This window comes from Parus major, chromosome 2 (genome assembly GCF_001522545.3).
Source record: "Parus major isolate Abel chromosome 2, Parus_major1.1, whole genome shotgun sequence".
NCBI classification, from domain to species: domain Eukaryota; kingdom Metazoa; phylum Chordata; class Aves; order Passeriformes; family Paridae; genus Parus; species Parus major.
This window is the reverse complement of record NC_031769.1, coordinates 109737202-109755132: the sequence shown is the minus strand read 5'-3', so window position 1 is coordinate 109755132 and position 17931 is coordinate 109737202. Positions and strand designations below refer to the sequence as shown.

At 39.0% G+C, this 17931-nt stretch overlaps 1 protein-coding gene across 4 annotated transcripts in view; it reads left to right on the top strand.

Annotated features, from left to right (window-relative positions):
- The first annotated feature begins 675 nt into the window (after positions 1-675).
- The window catches only part of PRKDC (protein kinase, DNA-activated, catalytic subunit), an 82005-nt gene continuing 64749 nt past the window's right edge, over positions 676-17931 (top strand). For 3 of the 4 annotated variants that reach the window (XM_015618964.3, XM_033512252.1, XM_033512251.1), the window contains exons 1-21: positions 676-958; positions 1417-1493; positions 1596-1688; positions 2502-2576; positions 3819-3927; positions 5080-5192; positions 5859-5958; positions 6480-6535; positions 6626-6656; positions 7647-7804; positions 8018-8164; positions 10202-10366; positions 11167-11335; positions 12366-12415; positions 13546-13683; positions 13990-14139; positions 14583-14698; positions 15353-15512; positions 16628-16714; positions 17079-17198; positions 17564-17723. In XM_015618964.3, the coding sequence (XP_015474450.2) occupies positions 691-958; positions 1417-1493; positions 1596-1688; positions 2502-2576; positions 3819-3927; positions 5080-5192; positions 5859-5958; positions 6480-6535; positions 6626-6656; positions 7647-7804; positions 8018-8164; positions 10202-10366; positions 11167-11335; positions 12366-12415; positions 13546-13683; positions 13990-14139; positions 14583-14698; positions 15353-15512; positions 16628-16714; positions 17079-17198; positions 17564-17723 (2542 nt within the window). In that variant the 5' untranslated portion in view covers positions 676-690. Of the gene's footprint in view, positions 959-1416; positions 1494-1595; positions 1689-2501; positions 2577-3818; positions 3928-5079; positions 5193-5858; positions 5959-6479; positions 6536-6625; positions 6657-7646; positions 7805-8017; positions 8165-10201; positions 10367-11166; positions 11336-12365; positions 12416-13545; positions 13684-13989; positions 14140-14582; positions 14699-15352; positions 15513-16627; positions 16715-17078; positions 17199-17563; positions 17724-17931 lie in introns of those variants that run through there. The other variant, XM_033512253.1, reaches the window with a different exon arrangement.

Genomic DNA, 17931 nt, shown 5'->3' with positions numbered 1-17931 from the left:
CCCGCACCGTACCGAATTTCGCGGCAAAACTAGGGCTGCAGGGAGGCGTGGGGAGGCTGGAGCAGCCCATTCTCTGAGGAGGGGGGGAACCACTACTGCATCCAGCATTACTGTCCAGGTGTGAGCTCCTTGGTACGAGAGACCTGGAGCTCCTGGAGCAGGTCCAGCGAAGGCCAATAAAGATGATTAAGGGCCTGGAGCATCTCTCTGATGAGGAAACCCTGAGGGAGCTGGGCGTGTACAGTCTCGAGAAGAGACGACTGAGAGGGGACCTCTCACTCTATCAGTATCAATGTCTATCAGTATCTACAGCCAAGGTGCCAACAGGGTGGGGCCAGGCTCTTCTCGGTGGTGTCAAGCAATAGGACAAGAGGGAACGGGCAGAAACTGATGCACAGGAAGTTCCATCTGAATGTGAGGAAGAACTTCTTTACTGTGCAGCAACCGAGCGCTGGCATAGTTTGCCCAGCCAGGGTGTGGAATCTCTCTTACTGGAGATACTGAAGCACTGTCTGGATGCAACGCTGTGCCTGTTTGAGCAGGGAAGTTGGAGCAGATGTTCTACTGTAGTCCCTTCCAACCTGATCCATTCTGTCATTCCGTGTGTGCATGTCCTGAGCCTGTCTTGCGACGAGAGACATTAAAGCCCCGCAAAGCTCTTCCCTGCCGCCGGCCCTGACTCCGCCGGGAATGGTCCGGCGGAGCGCTTTCCTGCCCGAGCTCAGCAGCGCGTCCCCCCGGCTGGCGTTGGATGCGGCGGGAGGCGGGCCCTTCCCGCCCGCTTCCTCGCCGCCGTGCGCGGGGGTCCGGGGCAGCATGGCTGGGGTGCAGCAGTGCCTGCTGCAGCTGCACCGCTGCCTGCAGCCCGGCGATGCCGCCGGCAGCGCCCTGCACGGATACAGCCTGCTCCGCAGCCTGGCCGAGACCTGCGTGGCCAGCCTGGCCAGCGGCGAGCAGGGTGCGCCCGCGGGCCCGGCCCCGGCGGGGTGGCGAAGGGGGAAGTTGAGCGGGCCCGGGGAACGCTCGGTGGCGGCGGGACACACGCACCGGGCCGCTGCTTCTGTGGGGCGGCTCGCTCCGTGCTGCGCTCCACGCTTTGTGTCACTGGTGGTTCCGAGGGAGGGGCGTCTCCTGCCCCAGATAAGCATTCGCCGGGGTAAAAGCACTTCGGTGCGCGCCCCTCCGTGCTGAGCTGGCCCTCGGCTGGCTTTCCCTCGGCCCTGAGCAGGGGCAGGCTCCGGGGCGAGGGCACGGGCTCAGGCCGTGGGGGGGTCAGTAGCGCCCAGGCTTTGTTGTGGTTTTTCTGGTGACGAGCTCCAGTCTGCCCAGGGTGACAGGTGTCCCTTCTGCAGCAGGGGATGGGCTGGGTGCTGTGCATGGAGCCAAACACCTGATGGTTCCTTTGCCTCCCTGCAGCGCTGCACCTCTCCCTGGTGTTTTCCCAAGACCATGGCTTACTCGTCTTTATCCACAAATCCCTCCCCATCGAGGAGGTAAGTTGGAAAACTTTAGTGTTCAGGTAGTGCTATACGCACAACGTGTTACACCCTTCAATTTTATTTTTTGTAAAAAAATTTTTGTTTTTAACTTTTCAGTTTCGAGATTGCAGGGAAGAAGCGTTGAAGTTTCTTTGTGTCTTTATGGAAAAAGTTGGTGACAAAATTCATCCTTATGCCTGTAATATTAAGGTAGGTAAATGAAAATTATTTCCTAAAAGTGTTTTTGCCAGATAGTTGAAACTAGTTTGGTGGGTGTAATGTCATAATATTCATAGCTATACTTCACCCCTCCCAGTCAGCCTTGCTCATCTCTAGCATTCTTGTTAGAGCTGAGATAATTTTGTTTGATGTAATTCGTACCACAGAACGGTGTGTAATTGTTTGTTCAGCTGTAGACTTAGTTTTATTAACTTTTCTTTATAGAACATAGTAGGTACTTGCTCTGAAAATTAGTTATTTTCACTGGAAATAGTAGCTGTAACTTCTAATTTATACAAACTGAAGTTGCTATTTAAGTGTAAAATTTTAAAAGGGTTAATTTTAATTACCATTAAAAAAAAAAAAATCACCTGAGAAGTTGTTACTTTTGCAATATATACAGAAATTGGTGGTAACTACAGTTACCTGAGGTTACTGGAGTCTGGATGGCTGAACATCTATGCCGCTTTGCATACAAATGCTTGATGGCACCACAGAAGTTTCTGATCATAAATTAGTAACTACTTATTGTAAGGACTGATAGTACTGAGGTAGAAAATTTGCTCTGTGCAAATTTTACTGAAGAAACGGCAATTTCTTTGCTTTTGTTGGGGTTTGTTATTTTGTCAGACAGTACTGCAGTATTGACAGTAAAGCCATTTCCAGGACTAGATGACATTTTAGTCTTTTTAAAAAATTTTAAGCTTGTAAGTAACAGATATTTCAGAGGCAGAAGGATATGTTATCTTTGAATTTCCATCTTTACTTATAAGTATTGTTATCTTAATTTTCTTTTCTGGGTAGCAAACTTGTCTTAGTGTCTATACAAAAGAAAGAGCAGCAAAATGTAAAATCTCAGCACTGGAACTTCTGATTAAGGTAAACTGCATTTTAAATCTCTCTTGTTTCTATAAAAGAAGTAGAAAATCTGCTGTATTGCTATAGTTACACTATATCATGCAGAAGATTTGTATCACAGAGATGCAGAATAAGCTGAGTTGGAAAGGATTCAAAAGAATCATCGAGTCCAACTCCTGGACCTGCACATCACCATCCACAAAAGTCACACCACATGCCCGAGAGCATTGTCCAAACATTTCCTGAAGCGTTGTCAGGTGTGGTACTGTGACCATTTCCCTGAGGAGCCTGTTTCAGTGCCCAACCACCCTTTGGGTGGAGAACTGTTTTCTGATACCCAACCTAAACTTCCCCTGACACAGCTTCAGGCCATTCCCTTCGGTCCTGTCACTGGGCACCAGATCAGTGTCTGCCCCTTCTCTTCCCCTCACAACGAAGTTGTAGTCTGCAGTAGCAAGAGAACAGTGATAGCTAATATTCAGATGTTAAAAAAAAACCAAAACAACATTTAACAAAAGATTGTCTTCAGTATTCTCCGAAGGTTGCTTAGATGGGACATGTCATTCCTTCATCTGTTAGAGTATGACACAGTTGTTTTGGGGGCAGTTGCAGATCTCTCTCAGTTTATTATGATTATATAAGGAGAAATTTTGCTGTTCAATTACTTTAAAATACTACGTATTATATAATATAAGATAAAATATTTGAAAAGTGTGGAGGAGGAGGACTTTTTTTCCCAGAAATTTATCTGTTGGATGAGACAGTAGTTCCTTTGAGTGCATTTAGACCCTTTTATAAATGTCTTTGTGCCTACTTAGGTTTGTTTATGAGAAACAGAACTCCCTTCTGAGTTACTCTGAGTCAGTTTTTTGAATTGGATTGGCTTTATACTAGTAGGGAGAGAAATACAGTATGATAAAAGTTGCTGCAGACTTGCTAAAGGTGTGCTTTAGCAGAGTTTATATGTGCATATGTATAAATCATACAATGTATAGGTTTCATGTAGATGATTTATATATGATATGTATATGATAAAAGTTGTAAGTTTTGTATTTATGTGTATATAGGAAGGTAGTTTGTAGCTAAAGTAGATTGCATACCATTACTCTTCTTTGGATGAGTCACCTTAGATCTCTTTCATTGAATAGTATACTTGTTTAATTAAGCTGAACTTACATGCATGAACTGTGTTTTTATTTAGACCAAGTACTACTGGAGTATTGATCTTAATGTTTTTCTTGTTTTATTTTCAATCCATTTTAGTTGCTTCACAGTTTACAACGTTCCTGTTTGATGGAAGAAATGAAAATTAGAGAGCTATTTAATAAATTTTATGGGGAGCTTGCTGCAAAAAGTAAAATTACTGATACAGGTAGGCCTTAGCTTTTCTTCAGTTGTCCACCTGTACTCAGCACTGGTGAGGCTGCATCTTGAATCTTCTGTTCAATTCTGGGCCCCTCACCACAAAGAAGGACATTGAGGGGCTGGAGCGAGTCCAGAGAAAGGCAATGGAGCTGGGGAAGAGTCTGGAACACAAGTCCTGTGAGGAGCAGCTGAGGGAGCTGGGATTTTTAGCCAGGAGAAAAGGAGGCTCAGGGAAGACCTTACTGCTCTCTACAACCACCTGAAAGGAGGCTGTAAGTTGGTCTCTTCTCCTAGGTAACAAGTGACAGGACAAGAGGAAAAGACTTCTAAGTTGCACCAGGGGAGATTTAGATTGGATATTAGGAACAATTTCTTCACGGAAGGGGCTGTCAATCATTGGAACAGGCTTCCATGGAAGTGGTGGAGTCACCATTGCTGGACATGTTTAAAAGATGTGTAGATGTGGCACTTTGTTTCAGTGGTGAGACTTGGCAGTCTGGGGTTAATGGTTGAACTTGATGATCTAAAGGTCTATTCCAACCTAAACAATTCTATGATTCTAAAGCTCTTTGTAATCTTATTCTAAGCCTGTCTAGTGTTATCCTCAAAGCTACAGTTTTAGTGTGATAGTTCCTGCATTGGTCACCTCTAATGTGAGCTCATCTGTTCTGCCTTGCCTGATTATATTATATATGACATATGACTATGAGCTCCAGTTTGGTCATTATGACTAATTACTGCTGAAATCTCGACATTACAGGTCTACTTCTCATAAAATTTGTTGTGCCTACATAGAATCCTTCAGTCTGAATTCAAGCTAGAAACTTCTGCTAGCTGTTTGCCTAAACAAGTGCTTCCTCAGTGCATGTGGCCTTAAATTAGTTTTCTGAGTCCTGTTTAAAAATAGTAAATGTGTTTAACTTACTGATGTGAGAGGAGGATGCATTTTCCATTGTAGTATATAGCTATATATATATATATGGATATGTATGTGTGCATATGTATATATATATAAAGATGTTTGCTCCATACTTGAATCAGCAATTATACTGTCAGGGATGGTTTTCCCATGGTTGCAAGTTAATAGGAATTGCACTAGAAATGACAAAGAAATTATTTCAGTAATTAAGATTTAACAATATGAAAAATTACTTTCTAGTATTGGAAAAGATTTATGAACTTTTGGGAGTTTTGGGAGAAGTCCAGCCTAGTGACATGATTAACAACTCTGAAAAACTGTTCCGAGCTTATTTGGGAGAGCTCAGAACACAGGTATGATTGGAATTTCTTTTCATTCTTTGTTTTTTTTGCATTGCTTTGGTTTTGGGTTGTTTCTTTTTCCTTTGAAGTGTATAGCACTGGCTGTTGGAATACCACTGTAGCTAGTACAATTTGTAGGGCTCTAACAGGACAATCATAAATGCTTTCTGAAGGACTGTTTAAGTTGTGTTCTCTGGCATGGAGAAGGTTTCAAAGTGAAAATTCAAGGCCATCAACAACAGCAAATTAACCAATTCACTGTGTGAAAAGATGGCATGTGATGATCATTCCCCAAGAAATGTTACCTTGTCATGCAGTGGTAGTTTCTGATTTGTTCTGTAATGGCTGCAGAGTTCTTGCATGTGAGGTAAACATCACGTTTCTGCTGAACTTTCATATATTCTGAATTTTGAAGTACTTCTAAGACATTAGTGCTTTTTATCTAAGTTTTGGTATGGTTGGTGTTGGTGGAACATTTCCATGTTTTTCAAATGATCTCTTGTGCTTCCCTCCCAACGGTATGACACTTGGGAGTAAAGGTGTTTCTGTGGAGTTGTTTCATAGAGCTGGGTCCTGATATAACTATTAGGTTGAAATCAGTTATTTACCTACACTTTTAGGAACTGGGAAGCCTTGGTGTAAATTTATCTTAGCTTGAGGGTATTTTATTGTTTTCAGATGACATCTGCTATAAGGGGACCCAAGCTACCTCTTGTGGCAGGATGTCTGAGGGGACTGGTAGCACTCATGTACAACTTCACTAAGTCTGTGGATGAAGGTATGTTCTTTTTCTATGTGAAGGCAGTGACACATTTTGATACAGTTTTACAGACTCTGTTGTACATTTAATTATTACACAGCCAAAAAGTAGCGATATTTCTGTGTGTAAACTCAGAATCAAAATCTCCCTGTTAGTAGATGGTTTATGCAAAAATACACAGTCACACAGTCCTTGTAATCTGTCTTTGTGTGTAGTGGCTTCATCATCGTTTTTCTATGTGTAAATCTTTGAAGTGCTATTTTCTGACCACATATTGGGCAGCTGTGAGAGTCACATTGAAGCTGGAATGCAGTTTGTATGGAGATGTTTCTCTTAAGACTCTGCTTAAACACGGGTATTCAGAAAAATCAGCTAATATGGATGTACAATTTTTCTTCAAATTTAAGAGTATTTCAGGGAAAAAATGTCTCTGTCTCTTAAAATGAGATATAAGGCTGCAAAATAATTTTCTTCATACCAAGCTCACTCTGCTTACTTTATGTCAGTAGTGAAATACTCACTATTGAATTGTTTCACAGATCCTCAGACTGCAAAGGAGATTTTTGATTTTGCAATGAAGGCAATCAACCCACAGGTAAATCTGCTATGTGTTAATTGTTCTGCATTAACAAATTAGCCCTGGTGAAGAGTAAATTGTAGTGACAAACCTTTTCTGATATTACAGATTGATCAGAAGCGATACGCAGTACCTCTAGGTAAGATGTAAATTATTTCCATTCATGCTGAGGTGGATGCTGTCTTTTGTCTGGAATTGTTTATTCTTTACTGGATGTGTTCAGGTGTCTTTAATCTTCTAAGCTGGCTGGGGGAAAAGCTACTATACTTCAAATTGGAATATTGAGTTTAACATGTATTTGGTTAAACTAGTCAATGTCTAATCAGCTTATGAATAGCAGCATTATACTTGATGGCATTTTCCCCTCGGGAGTAGTACAAAACTGTGATGAGAGAAAGGAATGGTAGAAATAAGAGGAGTGTAATTAGGAGAGGAATGTAAAGAGGAGTTAATTAGGAGAAAAAAGGTGACATGGATTGAGTTAAAAGAAAAAACAAGGAGAAAAGTTTCACTGCAGGAAGGGGGAAAAATCGGAAGACTAGAAATTGATCTGTGGAATGTGAGTGGTTTATGCAGAAATTGAAAAAATGCAAGGTTTCAGTATTAGGCCAATGGTTACTGTGAGGAGTAAAACCCTCTTTAAAGATAGTCTGTCTTCCCCCCAGTTAATTCATTAAGGATTTTGAGATTCCATTTATGCTTATTTGGAAAAGTGAAATTACCTATAATCTGAGGTATGTATTTGTCTGTGTCACAGTTTGGCAGAGGAGGTGACTTGTGGATGTGTCCTGACAACACAAACCATATCCTTCTAAATTGTGCAATCAAATATTCTTATTTATAACCACTGAAGTCCCTTTCTTTTTCAATATTAACTCAAATTACATCTGAACACAGCTGTGCATTCCATAATGTTGTACATTTACAAAGAGTATTTTGGAGGGTTGTTTTATGCTGAAGTTCTTAATGTTTGGGTACCGATACTGCAGAGTATCAGTATAGGCTACTGATATATCCTCCAGTCATGGTGGGCCTGCCCATCTCAAGTCCTAATGTGGACTTTCACAGTCTGGGCTGGTTGTGTAAAATGTAAGTCTGGTCTTTAATGAGAATTGTTTTTAAATTGCAGCTGGGTTACAGTTGTTCATCTGGCACTCTGCTCAGTTTGGAGCCTTGCTCCTGGACAACTATGTGTCCCTCTATGAAGTGATGTGCAAATGGTGTGCCCACACGCATCAGGAGCTGAAGAAAGCCAGTTATTCTGCACTAGATTCATTCCTCAAGCAGGTGTGGTAACTTCACTGGGAGCTCCAAGTCTAAAGCAAAATTAAATTTCTTGAAATAGTGGGAATATTTGGTGCTTGGAAGTTCAATTAATCTATTTAATGAATAATTATTTACTTTGGAGTGCTTTATTTACTTTCATTACAAGCTAGGTATCTTCTAAGACTTACTGTAATTTTTTTGTGAAATGCTGGAATGTTTATATCTGCTTTACAGATTTCTTTAATGGTGGCTAAAGATGCAGAGCTGCACAAGAGCAAGTTGCAGTTCTTCATGGAGCAGTTCTATGGAATCATCAGGAAGATGGACTCGAGCAGCAAAGAATTGTCCATCGCCATTCGCGGATATGGGCTTTTCGCAGCAGTATGTGCAAAGGAGTTATTCTGATGAAGGAGCTTACTGAAAGCATGTAAAGCTAGAATTCATATACCATGCCTTTTACAATTTTACACAGCTCTTTTAGTAGGCAAGGCTCCTGTTTCTGGACTAAGTGTTGGACTTAACCAATTACACTATAAAATACCTTTTGGATGAAAATTTTTAAAACATATACTGAATCTGGTGAGAGCTCTTGCAACATTGGGTTGCAGTTACTTCTTGTGCACAAGTTCTGAAGTGGAAAAACAGGAGCTTCATATACATCTGTCACAAAACTTCAGGATGTGCTTAATTGCTTAAGGCAATACCTTGTTATCTCTCTGCATTTAAATGGTAGAATCCAGGCTTCACTCTGAAAGTAGTTCAGAGATTCTTACAGAGCTCACTCAAACATTTAAAAGGCGCTGCTGTCTTCAGGAGAGTAGGAGGTGAGTTGTGAAACAACCACAAAGTAAAATACAACAAGAAACAACAAACAAAACCATGCTTACATACCAGTACAGATGGCAGGTATGTTTGTCAGGAAGCACCATTAGGAACAAACTTCTAATTTCTATTAGCAGTCAATTAAAATGGGAATATAACAATAAAGTTAAAGATCATAAAAGAAAGGGTAATATATATTTTCAGCCTCTGTGCTTGATGGTGGTACCACGGATTTTCTATAATAAAATTTTAGACTTTTTTTTTTTTGTGTGTGTCTCAAAGCTAAAATTAGGTTAAATTATCTCGAAGATTATTTAGAGAAGTTTAGGAATTAAGATGGAATAGCTGGTTATTAGCTGAATCCTCTTTTTGCTACCTTCTGAGCAGACTGCATATGTTTGTAGAACTTTCCATGTACTTTGTTCAAACATAGTCATCTTCTTCTGTGATATGAGGTAGAAAGGAATTGAGTTCAAGGTATTGGTTCCAGAAAAAATGAAGTATTTTTAGTTACTGAGTTGAAAGAGTCCTACTAAAAACATCTGTTATGGAATGCAGGAACTTAAAATTCATAATGTAAATACAAAGATACGATAGCACTACAAATTTTAATGAATTTAATGCTCCAGTACCTATGAATCTGTAATATGTGAAGACACACTAATAGTTGTTTCTGTGTTTAGGTTAAATCTTGGCCAAGCAGCAGATACTGGGTTGTGAGGAAGTAGTCTTGGTGCTGCTGCAAGTTGTAGCACTGAACTTGTGTTAATGCTTGGTTCAGTTTCAGAGCAGAATATTTCTTTAATTGCTAAAATAATCTTAAAATAATACTTGAAATTGTGCAAGTGATAGATGGATAGTCTTAATTTTGTCAGCATGTTTTTAGACTGACTAGATTCAACCTTTAGGCTAACAGCCATATTTCACTGTTATGTAAAGCAGTGGTCAGTTTCCTACCACAGTTCTTGCTTCTGACCTGGTTCCTGTCCACAAAGACTGCTTTTTGACCTAGTTCATGCTATGAGTTACAAACCATTCTATAGAAATTTTTAAGCTTTGTTACAAACCCTCTGTTACTCTTAGTTTAGGAATAGTCTCTATAGGTTTTGTTTGTACAGGACCTGTAATGATAAAAGTTCAGAATTTGGACTGCTTAAGTGTTTGATAGTAGTAACCTGACAGTGATAATCAGTTAAGTTACATTAAGTTAAGCCCCTTATTACTTTAATGCAGCTAATTCAAAATATAAGTTAATCTACGCATCCATAATGCCATATTTAAGGTATTTACAGCCAAATTCCAATGTTTTTCAGGCTGAATATGAATTCATGTCACTGAAAGTTCAGGTACTTTTACAGTAAATTACACTGCATTAGTGAACTATTGTTGTAGCCCATGTCAGGTACTGTGTTTCTCATATGTGTAGCAAGTACTTGAAGTTAGTTTATTCAGACGTATTGAGTTTCTGGAAGAACTTCAAATATTATTCCTGTTACGCTTCAGTGAAGATGTGGCTGGGTTTTACTGCTACAGCATGCATTTATTTGCTCAGCTCTACAAAATTGCCAAACCAGGTTTTTATTTTCTCTCTGTAAGCCCTGTAAAGCTATACATTCTGAGGATGTGGACAGCATGTACGTGGAGCTCCTTCAGCGTTGTAAGCAAATGTTCCTCACAGAAGCAGAAACAATAGATGAACATCTGTATCAACTACCAAGTTTCCTCCAGTCCATTGCAAGTGTGATATTCCATATAGACACAGTAAGTGGAGTATTTAAAGTACCACCTAATTCTTTTATGCAGTTGCAGATGTGTGAGGAGCTGTGTACTTACCTGTGGTAAAACGTGTTTATTTAACTGAAGTGTGATGACATCTAGCCTCTAGGGGATGGGAAGAATATCAAGAGAATGCTGTAATGGATTTTATTTGATTACAGAAAATGCACTGAATATGCTAAATAAAATGCTACAGTGCACTGAAATGAAAACCATGATAGGCAAATGTGAATATGTTTTAATTTATTTTATGTTCTTTATTTGGATGAAGCCATAACCTTCCTGTGTTTATACCAGTCTGCTGCTGTTTTGTCTTTTGGTACTGATACTTTGATTCTGCTGTGATGTTATGCTGTCTGTTTTAATGAGGGCTTTCTGGATATTACCTGGAGCTGTGAAGTAAGATTGGGGCATACATTTTTTATTCAGGTGATTATGGGTAATCAGATTATAATGCTGTTACTGTTTAACTGAATTGGTACTTTTCTAGTAAGTTTAAAACTAAATTCACTGAAGCATTAATCTGTTCAGGAGCTACTTTCCATTGTGTGGTCCAGGAAACTTTCTTACTCTGTTTGTTTAGTTTTATTTGGGGAGAATTTTGTAGTTGCTTTTTGTTTGTTTCTTTCTTTGGAGTTTTTGTATGTCTAAGATGAATTCACCTGTTAAGTCTTTTCTTGTTCTCACAGCAGATCATGATGCAAGCAAGCTCTTGCAACAAAATAACATGCTGAAATAATTTAATGTAATTTGCATAATGGATGTTTTGTTTTTCTTTATTCTAGGTTCCTGAGGTATACACTCCAGTTCTTGAACATCTAGTTGTGCTGCAGATCAACAGCTTTCCACAGTACAGTGAAAAAATGCAGCCGGTCTGTTGCAGATCTATAATAAAGGTGTTTCTGTCTCTCTCAGGAAAAGGTCCAGTTCTCTGGAGCTTTATTAGCACTGTGGGTGAGTCTGTGATACTAACTGCATTGGGGTTTTTTGAGGTCATGGGTTTCTTTTCCTTTGGCTGTTTTATTTTCCCCTAAATTTTTTAACTGATTCTAGGAGAGAAATGTAGAATAGCCATTCAGGATTAAAAATGAAGCTTGTCCTTGGACATTGAGTGTTTTCATGGTGATATTTTTCAATATCCACTGTTAAAAAACTTCAGGAATGCATTTAACAATCGTTTTGGATAACAAAGTGGATATCATTTAGGGCAGGAGAATACATATTTGTGATAAGACTTGCATTTCTGCTCTGAAGATTAATGGGAATAAAGAGATTTCATAGAAAAGTGTACAAAAATCTATTCAATGTCCTTTTAGTTACCACTACAAAATAGCACAGAAAGTAAGGGTGAGTGTTATCTTTATTAGAAAAGTAATTTTTTCATGCTCTGGAACTTTTAAATAGTAAAAGTCCAAATATGAAAGTTAGTGAGGTATAGTTCTATGAATGCAATACTGAATGTGTCAGCAGTGGTAACTGACAGTTCTGTTAATCTCAAGCATGCTGACATTTCTTTTCAATGGTTTTCATAAATTATTTTTGATTTCTTTCAACTATTTATTGTGTCTTTTCTCTATTGCTAGGGCATTTTTATTGTTTCCAATGTTCTTGAGTTGGGAAGTGGTACACCCAAATGCCACGTTGATCCTAAGTCAATGAAAATCATTGGGGGTTGTTGCCTTTTCAGTAAGAGATTATGGGTGATGCCTTGGTCATCATTCAGAATTAGGAGAAAGTCAAAGCAGCATTGAGAAAAAGTAATAAGAAGCAAGTTCAGGATTGGTGGAACATGTGGAACAGCCTAGAGTCAGGGCCCCGATTTGGGATATTTTGTCCTTAAAGCAAAAAATCTGTGTTCTTTTGACTCTCCCTTACCATGACAGAATATAGAAAACTGATTTGTTTCAGTTGTTAATGTAATGAATGATATGAATGCCATGCTTTTTAAGTCTATTCAGGCAATTTGGTTTTTTGTTTGTTTCAGTGCATCAGGGATTAATCAGAATTTTCTCCAAGCCAATCACATTTCCGAAGGTAAAATAACTGTTTAAACATATTTATTTAATTTGGATTCCTTGAGCATACCAGTTCTTGACAACCTAACCCAGCAAACAAGGGAAGGCCCAAAGAAGCAAAAACTGTCCATTTTGTTATTAGATATTTTGTTACTAGATATTGGCTCATTTGTTCTTAGTCTCTCATCCTCACCTCTGCTCAGCACGGTGTGAATGTGCCAGTTCTGCTGAATAAAGAAAATTACATGAGATACACTTCTGTTTGGTCAGGTCATCTGTAATAAAGTAAGTTGTAAGTAAAGTCATCCAGCTTTCTTCCAGGTTAAATTCTGGACATTTTAAACATTACTGAATTCTTGTGTTAAGCAAGGATGTTAAAGCTTTTTAATCCTGTGCAGCAGAGTAACTGTAGAATTTTTCAAATAACTGAGCGTAGGAGAACAACCTTAGAGTTTTTTTGGGTTGTTCTGTGCTCTTTTCAGATTGATAGAGAAAGCTAAACATTTCATGTTTCTCCCAGCAGCAGTCATGTTATATTGTGTTGCGTGGGTCAGGTGGTTCCGTAGGTAGTTGTACTGGGATTTGACTGAGATGGAGTTAATTTTTCCCACAGCAGCCCTCATGGAGCTGTGCTTGTATTTGTAACTGGAAATGTGTTGATAACACACCAATATTTTGGCTACTGCTGAGCAGCACTGGCACAGCATCAAGTTTGGCTCTACGACATTTTCCCCTCACCAACAGGCCTGGGGGACAAGATCTTGGGAGGGGACAGAGCCAGGACAGCTGACCAGACTGATTAAAGGATATTCCATGCCATATGGTGTCTGGTCACCAATAAAAGCTGGCAGAAAGGAGGAGGTGGATAGCATTGGTTAAGCTGTTTGCCTTGTGGAACTTCTGCTCCATGTACCAAAACCCTATTTCCAAGGAAGTGGCTGGACATTGCGTGCTGATGGAAGTAGAGACTAAATCTTATCCTTTGCTACTAAACTGCTTTTATCTTGACCCATGAGTTTTTTCAATCTTATTTTCCCCTTCCCAGTCCTGGTGGGGAGGAGAGTGGTAGAATGGCCTGATGGGTACCCGCCATGTACCCAGGGTCAAACCACCAGAGCAATGTGTCTGACAGATATTGTGTCCCTTCAGGATTTTTTTGGCAAAGATACTTCTGGATCAGAAGAAGCCTTTGAAGCTGGAGAAGGTGGGACACGAAGATCAAAAGTACCAACTTATAAGGACTACCTGTACCTCTTTAGAAGTCTTCTGAGCTGTGACGCAATGAAGGTAAAGCATAGTTAACATGGAAATACAAAATGAAACAGAAAATGAAAAACAATCCTGAGTCTTGTCATCCTATTACTGTTTTTCTAACTTTGGATTTTTTTCCAAATGTCATGCTGTAGAAGGGCTGTTTTCTGGTTTTAGTTGGAATTTATGGCTGATAAATTAATTGAACAGGGATTAATTTATGCTTTCATAGCTGAGAAACATCTAAAACTGGATTCTCTGGATCATTTAAATGCTAGTTTGTACATTAAAGAAATAATTTTCATTTGTGTTTTGAAATATGAACATTTTTGTCCTACAAAGGAATGTGTTTTTGAAGATGCAAACTTTCTTACTGAAAATGCACAACTGCAATCCCTGAGTCGCATCCTGTATGATGAACTTATAAAATCTATTTTGAAGATTATTGAGAAATTGGACCTGACTGTTCAGAAACTGGATGTTAGTGAACAGGTGAGACCTGAGGACCTATCCACAAACTCCTGCTGTTGCAGGGGAACCAAAATCACATCCTTTTGTTTTCTTTATGCCTAGATAACATCCGCTAGTGTCCTTGAAGTAACATTTATTCTAGATAAAATATTTTACTTAATATTTTCGAAGTTTGCATTGTAGTGTTAGGAGATTGAAACATCAGAATCAATAGAAGTTCACAGAATCTGTTATTTTAGACTTTCTACTCTAGAATCTGTTTTTCATTTTTCAGCTGGCTTTCTCCTTAGAAGCAGGCATCTCTTATTTTTCCTTTGACTTACTGATGTGTCAATGGTTAGTTCTTCATCTGTCAGAGTACCTAGGAACAGCTAGAAAAAGACAGACTCTTAACGTGGACAAAAATGTGTAAATGGTTTGTGTTGTCACAGATCTCATGTTCTTTCTTCAATATTTATTTCCAGGATGAAAATGGAGGTGACAGTGCTTTGGTTGGGCCTTCTTCTGACCCTGCTTCAAACCTTCAGCCAACAAGGCCAATAGATTTTATGGCCTTTATAAATCTTGTGGAATTCTGCAGGTATTGATATGTTTTTATGTCATTTGAAAGTTACTAAGTTGTTGGAAGAAGTTTGAGGTGAAATGTGTTAAAGATACTTGTTTCTGAGTTAATTTGATAGATCGTATTTCAAAATGCACAAGGAGATTAGGAGGGAGACAGAAAGTGCTTTTCAGACACCTGGGCCATAGGTAAACACATACGAGCTTGTCAGCTCTTTTAAAAGAGTATAAGAGACATTCATCAGCATTCACTTTTGTTATTTGTGTGTAGTTGTCTTTCATTATATGTTGTAGCTTATCCTGATGATGTATCCTAAATATTTAAGAGACCAGAGATACAGTCTTCATAGATTAGTAAGGGGCATTAAGTGAAAGGTACAGCATTAGTTGCCGTGGAGGTCCAGTAATGAAATGTGATATGTGAGGAGGTGTGTTTGTATAAATTCAATAATGAGATATGATAAGGTATAAATGGCTTTGCCCTCTTAAACAAAATGAAAATCTTCCTGTGCTTAACTCAGAAGGCAGCATGTATTTATTCTCCGTCTTTGGAGCTGCTCTGTTACAGCAATATTTTCCTTGTACTGACATGAAAGTTTTTTAAAAATGAAACACTGTATTTTGTTTCTTTTTAATTTTTTTTCCTCCTGTGTTTTCTGTTCATTGGTTTTAGAGAGATACTTCCAGAGAAACATGTGGAATACTTTCACTCTTGGGCATATTCCTTTTCTTATGAACTTATTATACATTCAACAAGACTACCTCTTATTAGTGGATTCTACAAGCTGCTCTCAGTTGCAATGAAGATTGCCAAGAGGATAAAGTACTTTGAGGTGAGATCTTTTGCCTAGTGGAGGGGTAACTTGTTACGTTAATGACTGTCCCATTCTTTATGTATCATATTTTATTCCCTATGAAAAATAGTTCATTGAAGCTGTGAGTTGTTTCAAATGTTCATAGTTTCCTATGGCTCCATAATTAGAAGCACATTAAAAGTCAAAATTTAGACTAGAAGCCCAGTTCCTGAAGAGATACCATCCACATATCATCACAGAATCTCCAGATTGTTAGGGTTGGAAGGGACCTCTGGAATTCATCCAGTCCAATCCCCTCTGCCTAGTAGTAGTGTAGGTAGTGTCACCTAAAGAAGGTGACACAGGAACTCCTCAAGGTGGGTTTTGATATGTCTTCAGAGAGGGAGAGTCTACAACCTCTCTGGGCAGCCTGTTCCCAGTGCTTTTTCCAAAATCCTGAGCTGGGTGAACAGAGAGATGGGAGGTACACTTGCAGTGCAGGTGGTATGAAAGGTATTTTGGATAGAAACAATCTAATCAGAGCAGCAGGGTCATGTATGGGTTAATTACTCAGTTTCTGGCGTATACTCCTATTCCACTCCCTGATTTCCACAGGGAATATGATAACTCTATTGGTGGATGCACTGTTTGTGGTGTAGAACCTATTGGGCTAAAGCATGTGGGTGTGTAGCCCAACACAGAGCCCAGAGGTGTCCCTGCCACTGCTGCTGATGGCACCAAGTGAAACACATTTGGGAACTCATTGGTGTAGATGCTTGTAATGTGGATGCTGCTGTAAATGGCTTTCTTATTACACCAGCCTTCTTGCCACCTGAGCATCCACTGTTAGGCAAGTTTGGGTTTTTCTGGTTTGTTGTATGAGAGGAGAAAATTAAACCATTGAAAAATTACTTTGCAGTCATGTATCCCTTATTTGCATAATATTTAATATATTCCAAAAAGTTGACCTTCAGTGAACCATATTAATGTTAATTTTCTAACTAACCTTTGAAAGATCAACAATACATTTCAAGTTTTCACTGATGCCAGTTTCATATTGGACAGTATGATGTTTGTATTCTTAGTTGAACTTGTGGTTTATGTATGTACTATGTGCTTTTTAATAGCATTGACGTGTGGTTTCTGTTTGGTAGGGTGTCAGTCCCAGGAGCCTTAGAAGATGTCCTGAAGATCCAGAAAAGAGCTCTTGCTTTGCTCTCTTTGTAAAGTTTGGAAAAGAGGTAAGGAATTTTGCTCACTAACTTTCTTAGTCTGAATATAAACATACGTGATTCAATCAAAATTTTTTCTTTGAGGAATCTTACATAAAGTAGATGTATCCTTGCTTTTTGAGCAGTGCAACATAGTGGGGTTTTAAGATCTTTTTCTGTCTTTTTTTTTCACTTAATGTCAGAAGAGGTGTATTGGTCAGCAGTTTGTATACAGTTGAGAAATAACAGTATAAATACTTCTGGTAACTGTCTGCAGGTGAATGAGATTCCAGTATTGGTTTTGGCTTTTTTATTTTACATGGGTATTAATACAGTTAAGTCAAGATTTCAAAAGGCTTATGTTTTGTTCTCAATCTGTTTATCTGAATTTTAGGTTGCAGCAAAAATGAAGCAGTATAAAGATGAGTTATTGGCGTCTTGTCTGATTTTTTTGCTCTCTTTACCACATGACATCATCATGCTTGATATCAAAGTATATATTCCTGCAATGCAGGTGAGTCAGAGTGATGTACAGCTAACACTTTTTGTCCCTAAGATATGTACAAACATTCTGTACCACAGTCAGTATTAAGGTAACTATTAAGCTCTCTGCAGTCTTCAGTGAGATAGAATACAAATGACTTGACTCTTTGGATAAAGGTAAATTGTTGGAATTTGCTTTTGCACTGAGCAGACTCTCTTAGTGCCTGTGTAGCAATATAAACATATCTCCTGTGCTGATCTTGAATGAGATGCTAAACAGAGAAAATTGCTGCAAGGGGAGATGTACGCTAAATGCTTTTAAATTTGTCTCTTTTACCATTAAGTAACATTGGTCAATAAATGTAAAATGCTGATAGTTTTGTATTTGACACTTAGAATGCATTTAAGCTGGGCCTTAGCTGTACCCCCATGGCTGATCTGGGCCTGGATGCTTTGGAAGACTGGTCAGCTCACATCCCCAGACATATAATGCAACCCTATTACAAGGATGTCTTGCCTCTTCTTGATGGGTATTTGAAAAGCTCTACATCTGCAGGTACATATGTACAAAAAATCGCTAGTCTTAAAGAAGAAGAAAATACTTTTTTTTGTAAAGATGTGGACATGCCATACTTTTTGTTTGTATTGTGCACTTTCTGTGTTTGGAACAACATAACTTCCCTTACACCCCAAAATGCACTTTTTTCTCAAACTAGGATTTACTTGCTTCTGTTGAGCAATCAATTATTGTTGCCATTTTATTT